This window comes from Chiloscyllium plagiosum, chromosome 43 (assembly GCF_004010195.1).
Source record: "Chiloscyllium plagiosum isolate BGI_BamShark_2017 chromosome 43, ASM401019v2, whole genome shotgun sequence".
Taxonomy (NCBI): Eukaryota; Metazoa; Chordata; class Chondrichthyes; order Orectolobiformes; family Hemiscylliidae; genus Chiloscyllium; species Chiloscyllium plagiosum.
This window is the reverse complement of record NC_057752.1, coordinates 13357755-13367562: the sequence shown is the minus strand read 5'-3', so window position 1 is coordinate 13367562 and position 9808 is coordinate 13357755. Positions and strand designations below refer to the sequence as shown.

Below are 9808 nucleotides of genomic sequence, written 5' to 3'. Positions count from 1 at the left end.
CGAGGGCTTAGGGTCTGGAATGTACTGTCTCAGAGTGTGGGGGGAGGCAGTTTCATTCGAGGGGTTAGGGTCTGGAATGTACTGTCTGAGGGTGTGGGGAGAGGCGGGTTCACCCGAGGGGTTAGGGTCTGGGATGCGCTGTCTGAGAGTGTGGAGGGGAGGGAGGTTCACTCGAGGTGTTAGGGTCTGGAATGTACTGCCTGAGAGTTTCGGGGGGGAGGCAGGTTCACTCGAGGGGTTAGGGTCTGGAATGTACTGTCTGAGAGTGTGGGGGGAGACAGATCCACTCGAGGGGTTAGGGTCTGAAATGTCCTGTCTCAGAGTGTGGGGGGAGGCAGTTTCATTCGAGGGCTTAGGGTCTGGAATGTACTGTCTGAGAGAGTGGGGGAGGCAGGGTCACTCGAGGGCTTAGGGTCTGGAATGTACTGTCTGAGGGAGTGGGGAGAGGCAGGGTCACTTGAGGGGTTAGGGTCTGGGATGTACTGCCTGAGAGTGTGGGGAGAGGCAGGTTCACTCGAGGGGTTAGGGTCTGGAATGTACTGTCTGAGAGTGTGGGGGTGAGGTGGGTTCACTCGAGGGGTTCGGGTCTGGAATGTACTGTCTGAGAATGTGGGGGTGAGGCTGGTTCACTCGAGGGGTTAGGGTCTGGAATGTACTGTCTGAGAATGTGGGGAGGAGGCAGGTTCACTCGAGGGGTTAGGGTCTGGAAGTACTGCCTTACAGTGTGGGGGGCGGCAGAGTCACTCGAAGGGTTAGGGTCCGGAATGTACTGTCTGAGAGTGTGGGGAGAGGCAGGGTCACTCGAGGGGTTAGGGTCTGGAATGTACTGTCTGAGATTGTGGGGGGAGGCAGTTCATTCATGGGGTTACGGTCTGGAATTTACTGTCTGAGAGTGTGGGGGGAGGCAGGTTCACTCGAGGGCTTAGGGTCTGGAATGTACTGTCTGAGGGAGTGGGGAGAGGCAGGGTCACTTGAGGGGTTAGGGTCTGGGATGTACTGTCTGAGAGTGTGGGGAGAGGCAGGTTCACTCGAGGGGTTAGGGTCTGGAATGTACTGTCTGAGATTGTGGGGGGAGGCAGTTCATTCATGGGGTTACGGTCTGGAATTTACTGTCTGAGAGTGTGGGGGGAGGCAGGTTCACTCGAGGGCTTAGGGTCTGGAATGTACTGTCTGAGGGAGTGGGGAGAGGCAGGGTCACTTGAGGGGTTAGGGTCTGGGATGTACTGCCTGAGAGTGTGGGGAGAGGCAGGTTCACTCGAGGGGTTAGGGTCTGGAATGTACTGTCTGAGAGTGTGAGGGAGGCAGGTTCACTCGAGGGGTTCGGGTCTGGAATGTGCGGTCTGAGAGTGTGGGGGAGGCAAGTTCATTTGAGGGCTTAGGGTCTGGAATGTACTGTCTGAGAGTGTGGGGGAGGCAAGTTCATTTGAGGGGTTAGGGTCTGGAATGTACTGTCTGAGAGTGTGGGGGAGGCAAGTTCATTTGAGGGGTTAGGGTCTGGAATGTACTGTCTGAGAGTGTGGTTCATTTGAGGGGTTAGGGTCTGGAATGTACTGTCTGAGAGTGTGGGAGTTGGCAGATTCATTCAAAGAACGAAGAGCAATAAAGAACAAAGAACATTCCAGCACAGGAACAGGCCCTTTGGCTCTCCAAGCCTGCGCCAATCCAGATCCTCTATCTCAACCTGTTGCCTATTTCCTCAGGATCTGTATCCCTGTGTTTCCTGCCCATTCAAGTAACTGTTTCGATACATCTTACATGACACTATCGTGCCCAGCTCTACCATCTCTTGCTGGCAACGCGTTTCAGGCACCTGCCATCCTCTGTGTGAAGAACTTTCCATGAATATCTCCCCCCTAAATGTTTCCGCTCTCATCTCAAAGTCATGACCCCCAGTCATTGAGTCCGTTAATCTGGGGAAAAGCTTCTTGCTATCCATCCTGTGTATACCTCTCATGGCTTTGTAGCTCTGAATCAGGTGCCCCCTTCCCACCTCCGTCTTTCTAATGAAAATAATCCTAATCTACTCAACCTCTCTCCTGGTGAACCCCCTCTGCACCCTCTCCCAAGGATCCACGTCCTGAAATGTAGTGTCCGAGAGTGTTGGACGGGGGCGGGGGGCTGGTTCACTCAGAGTTATTAGTGATTTGAAAATGCATTGAGCAGACCCGCAGCCCTGTGCCCAGCCCGGCTGCTGGATGAGAGCCGACCCCGTCGGGTCTGTGAAAACCGCATCCAGCCCACCCCGCGAATGGGAGAGAGCTTCCGTGAGGTTACCTTGCGGGATGTGGATGATGCCCACTGTCAGGCCGGCGATGATGTCCCCAGTCAGCCAGCGCTTGAACTTGTACCTGGGCAGCCACGAGAGGCAAGGCACGCGCGCCCTCACCGAGCGTCTCCACGCGTTCCCCGAGCACGCGCAGCTCCTCCCCACCAGCTGCTTCCAGCTTCCCGCCGAAGCTCGGTCTTCGCCAGGGGACCTGCCGAAGTGTTGCTCGAAGCGGTCCTCGGTGTAAACGGAGCGATAGACGGTCACTTCCCTCATCCTGACGCACACACAGTGTCCTGTTTGGACAAATATGTCAGCGCCTCTCTACTTTTCTGGTGAAAACGGTGCTCCTTGATAGCAATCTTGCTGTGTCGGACTGAACGGGACCTTCCCACCCCCTCCTCAGTCGGACAGTGTTTTCTCCCTCTCTGTGAACGGTCCTGTACCTGGTTTCAGGATGTGGGCGGTGAGCGCATCTAACTGGAGGCAGCCAATTAGAACAGCACTCGGTCACTCCGGCATGCCAAGTGCTGCTGGACAAGGTCGCCGCTGGATTCGTGCCCCCCCCCTTCTTTCTCTCCGAGGGCTCATCGGCAAACCTTTCGCCCCCCCTTGTTTACTCAGCTGCGAGCCCGGAGCCGAACCAACTTGTTGTTTTCGGGGGAAACGTTGCATGGAGATTAAAGTTGGCGTGGGTGGTAATGCCAGTGAGGTCGCTAGCAACAGCGTGGGGGAACTCTGTGGGCGAGCGTTTCAGCAGTGGAGGATGGAACACAAGGGAGGCGAGGGTCAGCTTTCTGCCACTTGGTGCAAATGTACTTTGTACTGTTGCAGCCGAGGGACGAGTGGATGCACAAAGTCTGCACCGAAAGGACTTTTTTCTTTCTCCATGTCTTTCAGTGCTATGTGCAGCAAGCTGTAGGTGCAGACATCTCAATTGCAGACTATATTTACATTGTACACGTCAGAAAACCACAAAGAATAGGAACTGGAGGACCCCATTCAGTCCACGGCACCTGCTCCGCCATTCTTGGCTGATCTTCCCCTCCCCTTCGATTCCCTGACAGACCAAAAGTCGATCCATTCTGATGAAGCTCTGATGAGGAGTCATCTAGACTAGAAACGTTAGCTCGCTCTCTCTCCGTGGATGCTGCCTTGGTGCTTTCGGTCGAGATTCCAGCATCTGCAGTAACTTCAGCAGGGCTGGCAGCATCTGTGGAGAGAAACCAGGGTTAACATTTCAGGTCCAGTAACCCTTCCTCAGAACTGTGTTAACTGAAGCATTAACTTTGATTTCTCTCCAAAGATGCTGAGCTTTTCTAGCAACTTCCGCTTTTGTTTCTGATTTTTTTAGTTTTCAGCTGTAGTGATTTGCTCCTCTGTTTATTCCAAACCTTGCATACACTCCACAATGAAGCATTCACACCACTCCCCAATTCTTGTTTTCAATCCCAACAATTAAAGCCAACATGCCATTTGAAGCATAGAAACATAGAGAATAGGAGCAAGAGTAGGTCATTCAGCCCTTTGAGCCTGCTACCCCATTCAATATGATCATGGCTGATCATCCAACTCAGTCTCCTGTCCCCACTTTCTCCCCCATATCCTTTGATACCTTTAGCCTGAGGAGATTGAGCGGTGACCCGATAGAAGTTTATAAAATCATGAGGGTATAGATCGGGTTAATGATAGTTGTCTTTTCCCTAGAATGGGGCATTTCAAGACTCGGGAGCACATTTTTAAGGTGAGAGGAGAGAGATTTAAAAAAGACATGGGTCAAAGTTTTACACAGAGGGTAGTTCGCATGTGAAATGAACTTCTAGAGGACATGGGTACAATTACAACATTTAAAAGACATTTGGATAGTACATGAATAGGAAAGGATTAGATGAATAAGGGCCAGGAGCAGGCAAATGGGACTAGTTCAGTTTGGGATTATGGTCGGCATGGACTGGTTGGACCGAAGGGCCTGTTTCCATGCTGTATGATTCTATGACTCTATAATTACATATCTCTAAGAACTGTTTCCACACTGTAAGTAATCTAATCCAATCTAATCTAATCTAAACTATTTCAAGAACTCCTTCTTGACAACACTTACCAGCCACTTTCTATGGTAGAGAATTCCACAGGCTCCCCCACTCGCTGGGTGAAGATATTTCTCCTCAGCCCAGTCCGAATGGTCTACCCTGTATCATTACACATCCTTCCTGTGTTTACTTTGTCTAGTCTGGTTAGAATTTGCCTAATTGCCTGCATGCTAACATTTTCTATTTCTTGTACGAGTGAACCTACATCTGTCTGAAGACCTATACTTACAAATTTCGTGCCTTTTAAAAATTTTCTGCTTTGCTTGAATAACTAAAGTGAATAACCACACACTCGCCCTCATTATACTCCATCTACCATGTTGTAGGGCAATAGTCTGCCAAATTGAAAATGCCCTATTTGCCCCTAGACTTTCTTTATTGTCCTTTAACCAATCCTCTATCTGTGCTAAGATATTACCTTAAACTCTGTGAGCCATTATGTTGTGCATTAACCTTTTGTGCAGTACCTTATCCAAGTGGATTACATCTACTGGTTGTTCTTCATCTACCCTCATGTTAAGCAGACTGAGGGATTTTGCAGATTCCGGCTCTTTAGCAGACTATGTTGGCTCTTACAAAGTGTCCTCCTCCCCATTCAGCTTTCGCAGCAAAGTTCTAACAAATTCCTCGACATGCAGTTTTGGACATTGGAATGTGCCAGTCTTCAACAATCAATTGTGAGCAGCTCTTAGCGCTGGAAGACCAATACACTTTGGACAGAATAGAGTCATAGTGTCATAGAAATGTACAGCACGGAAACAGACCCTTCGGTCCAACTTGTCCATGCTGACCAGCTATCCGAAATTAGTCCCATTTGCCAGCACCTGGCCCATGTCCCTCCAAACCCTTCCTATTCATATACCCATCCAGATTCCTTTTAAATGTTGTAATTGTACCAGCCTCCACCACTTCATCTGGCAGCACATTCCATACACGTACCACCCTCTGCAAGAAAACATTGCCCCTTAGGTCCCTTTTAAACCTTTTCCTTCTCATCTTAGTTCTGGGCTCCCCCACCCCAGGGAAAAGATCTTGTCGATTTATCCTATCCATGCCCTGGGCACATGCTCTGTGGGAGCCAGGAATTTCCTTCCTGCTTGTCAGGCCATATTCCAATATGACCATAAAACTGCAGGAGCTTTAAAGATACATGCTCTCAAAGCTAAAAGCTAGAGTTGTCTGAAAACTAGTCATGCATTATTTTGTTTTAAAAATTACTCAATTAACATTAACTTACCTGGGTGATTGGCTAAGTGCTGTACGGTGATGGAATTGTTCACTGTTCCGCCACTTACCCGCCAAGTTTCAAGTGACCCGTGACCCCACCTGACCTGGACTGACCCAGACCGCGCAGTGCCGAAAAGCACTCGACCTGAAATCTGGCAATATCCAAAATCTGGCATTTCCCCAGCTGCCAGTTTTAAGAGAGAATACATCTACAATGGCAGGATGATTGGTTGGTGATCAGAAGCTGGCATTTCTTTTGGCGTGTTTGAGTTCACAAGTGTCTGACCCTGGCATTCACAATCTGATGCCCACGCTTTTTAGTGCCAGCATTGCCAATGGAACTAGCAATGGCAAACATGAAAAAATGGGAGATATTACAGCAGCAGATAGTGTAGATGCTACAAGAAGATGCATTCAGGGTGATGCCATATCCAATAAATGAATGAAAGAAAATACGTCTGTGTTAATGACATTCTGATTCCAATCCCCTTTATCACCTTCCTTTTCAAATACTTCACCAATTCCCTTTTGGATGACACTTCATTCCCCACTTCAGTCCCTGCCTGCAACAAAGCTTTCTCTGTCCCAGCAGTGTAGGTAAATAAAACACTTCCATCATTTCCCCCCACCCCCTCCATTCTGGTGACAGTATTGACGCTTCACTCCCTTATTTGCTGCTTGCTAATTAATAAAACCAAAAGCTTCATATTTATTGTGAAATGGATCCCAAGCCAATTCATAAAGTAAGAAATGAGATGCAAATCCTTTTCTTGAGAGTTGGCTTATTGATAGAATACAGTATTATGCCTTCTACCTGCTAAACTTCTGACCCTGCATTCTCTCTGTGAACACATTCAATCATCTCAACTAATGACCAGCTCTGAAAGGGGCACTGTAAGTAAAGCTACTGAGGTATGTCAGTCCCTGCGGTACCCACCAGGCACTTTGCATGTACCTGAGGATGCTGCACATTCCTTTTCCAAGGACACCTTAGTGCCAGCATAACAGTGAAAGAAAGGCTGCTTCCTGGAGCTGTTCAAGGTCACTTCAGCCCAAGGTTACTTCCCCTCGAGGGGATCCACTTGCTCATCTGATATGCTTGGGTCTCTCTTTGCTCAGTTATGTTATGACACCTCTTTGAAACAGGTGCAACTTGAACCCAGGTCATCTGGCTCAGAGACAGGGACACTACCACTGTAACACAAGAGCCCTCCAACACAGTGGCTCAGTGGTTAGCATTACTGCCTCACAGCACCAGGGACTTGCGTTTGATTCCAGCCTCGGGCAACTATCTGTGTGGAATTTGCAGGTTCGTGAGGCAGGTTAGGGATGTGCAGGTTAGGGTGGATTGGCCATGCTAAATTGTCCCATAGTGCCCAGGGATGTGCAGGTTAGGGTGGATTGGCTGTGGGAAATGTGGGATTATGAGAATAGAGTGGGGTTCTAGGTGGGATGCTTTGTGGAGGCTCAATGGGCTAAATGGCCTCTACCTGCACCGTAGGGATTCTATGATTCTCTCTTGAGGTAATCAATGTACCTGTGCAGCTCAGTGATATAATTAATAGAATAATCTATATGCTCAGATCCTTTCAACCTTACATAGAGTCATACAGCTCGGAAACAGGCCCTTCAGTCCAGCCCGTCTATGCTGACCAAGTTTCCCAAACCCAACCAGTCTCATTTGCCTGCATATCCCTCTAAACCTTTCCTTTGCATGTACCTATCCAAATGCCTTTTAAACACGTAATATGCCTGCATCCATCACTTCCTCTGACAGTTCATTCCACGTACGAACTATCTTCTGTGGGGAAAACATTGCCCCCTCTGGTCCCCTTTAAATCTCTCTCCTCTCATTTTAAAACTATGCCCTCTAATTTTGAACTTCCCCACCCTGGGAAAAAGGGGTGCAGACACTGGGGAATAAGCGGCAGGAGAAAGACTGCCACATCAGTTTCTGATCGCCCCGTTAGTATTGATGTGCCATCCTTGATTAGATTCACGGAGCTCCTTCAAGTACTCTTGTGTTGCTTCTGTTTGCTATTTTGTTTCTTCAGTGAGTAAATGCTCCCCAAGACAAGTTTCCAGGTACAATTGCCACCACTTTCAGACTTTTTCTTTTCGTTTGTAATTCCTGAAACTTGACTTTGTGCCAGCATGTTTCATTCATTCTTGGAAGCAATTCCGCACACACCCAAACAACCTCCTGTCAAGCTTCCTTCCTGGTACGTGGCTTTCGGGAACTGAGTGCTGTCTAGTGCCTCGACCTACAGCTGGGCTGGCCTCCCATTCTATGAACCTGCCCTTCCATCTCACTGATGCCCAACTGTCTCCTGCAGTGACATGCCGTATGGCAAGGTTGGTGTCACCGCTGGGCACTGCCAGTGAGTGCAGGCCCTGCCTTCCTCTTTGCAGGGTGACCGATCGCTGATCATTTAATATTTGTGATCCTGGCTACTGCTGCAATGATTGAGTGCAAAAGGAAAGGGAGAGAGGGTGACATAAATATAAAAAGAAAGACTTGCTTTTATGTAGCACCCGTCACAACCGAACAATGACCAAAATCGCTTTGCAACCTTTGAAGTAGTTGGTAAAGTACTGTCACCTTCCAGGGAGTTTGGAAACCAATTTGCACACAGTGAGGTCTCTCCAACAGCAACTTAATCACCTCCAAACTGATTCAGAGATGTTGATTGAGGGACAAATGTTGGCTAGGATACTGTTGAGAACTCCCTTTCATGTCTTGTAGCTAGTGCAACCTGCTACATCAACCTGAGAGGACCGACAGAACATCGGTTTAATGTCTCATGCAAAAGATGGCACCTCTGACTGTGCAGCACTCCCTCAGCATTGCAATGGAGTGTCAGCCTGGATGATAGCCTGAAGTGTCTCTTGTGATACCATGATACATAGGGTGTTACCACATCACAGATGGATGGAAAGTACAGTCATAGAGTCACAGATGTCAACAGCACAAAAAAATGACCCTTCAGCCCATCAAGTCAGCATGGTCAAAAACAAACCCCGAACTATTCTTTTCCCATTTTTCTGCACTTGTCATCACAAGTGAAACATCTTTTTTCAATGTGATGAGGATTTCTGCCTCTCTCACCACTACAAGCAGGGAGTTCCATATTCCCACCATCCTCTTGGGACAAAGGTCTTTCCCCATCTCCTCTGAACATCCTGCCCCTTGTCTTAAGTCGACACCTCCTGACCATTGGTTCTGCTGTCAAGGGAAAGGTTCCTTCCTGTCCACCCTGTCTATATCCCTCATTATTGGATACATCTCAGTAATGTCCTCTCCTCAATCTCCTCTGCTCCAAGGAAAACACCCCAGTCTGTCCAATCTCTCTCCATCACAGAAACACTACAGACCAGGCAACATCCCGGTAACTCCCACCTGCTCCAGGCCAGATAACATCCTGGGAAATCCCCACTGCCCCAGATGAGGCAAAGTCCTGAAAAATGCCACCTGCTCCAGACCATGCAATATCCTGGTAAATCTCCTCTGCTCCAGACCAGGCACCATCCTGGTAAATTTCCCCTGCTCCAGACCAGCCAATATCCTGGTAAATCTCCCCTGCTCCAGACCAGGCAACATCCTGGTAAATTATCCCTGCACCAGACCGGACAACATCCTGGTAAATCTCCTCTGCTCCCGAATGGACAACATCCTGGTAAATCCCCCCTGCTCCAGACCAGGCAACATCCTGGTAAATCTCCCCTGCTCCAGACCGGGAAACATCCTGGTAAATCCCCACTGCTCCAGACTGGACAACATCCAGGTAAATCCCCACTGCCCCAGACCAGGCAACATCCTGGTAAATTTCCCCTGCTCCAGACCAGGCAACATCCTGGTAAATCTCCCCTGCCCCAGACCAGGCAACATCCTGGTAAATCCCCACTGCCCCAGACCAGGCAACATCCTGGTAAATTTCCCCTGCCCCAGACCAGGCAACATCCTGGTAAATCCCCACTGCCCAGACCAGGTAACATCCTGGTAAATTTCCACTGCCCCAGACCAGGCAACATCCTGGTAAATTTCCCCTGCCCCAGACCAGGCAACATCCTGGTAAATTTCCCCTGCCCCAGACCAGGCAACATCCTGGTAAATTTCCCCTGCCCCAGACCAGGCAACATCCTGGTAAATTTCCCCTGCCCCAGACCAGGCAACATCCTGGTAAATCCCCACTGCCCAGACCAGGTAACATCCTGGTAAATTTCC

At 49.1% G+C, this 9808-nt stretch overlaps 1 protein-coding gene across 2 annotated transcripts in view; it reads right to left on the bottom strand.

Moving 5' to 3' along the window:
• The window catches only part of slc26a10 (solute carrier family 26 member 10), a 72514-nt gene extending 69684 nt beyond the window's left edge, over positions 1-2830 (bottom strand). For both annotated transcript variants that reach the window (XM_043682076.1, XM_043682077.1), the window contains exon 1: positions 2275-2830. In XM_043682076.1, coding sequence (XP_043538011.1) covers positions 2275-2542 — 268 coding nt within the window. In that variant the 5' untranslated portion in view covers positions 2543-2830. The remainder of the gene's footprint in view (positions 1-2274) is intronic.
• Between the last annotated feature and the right edge of the window lie 6978 nt (positions 2831-9808).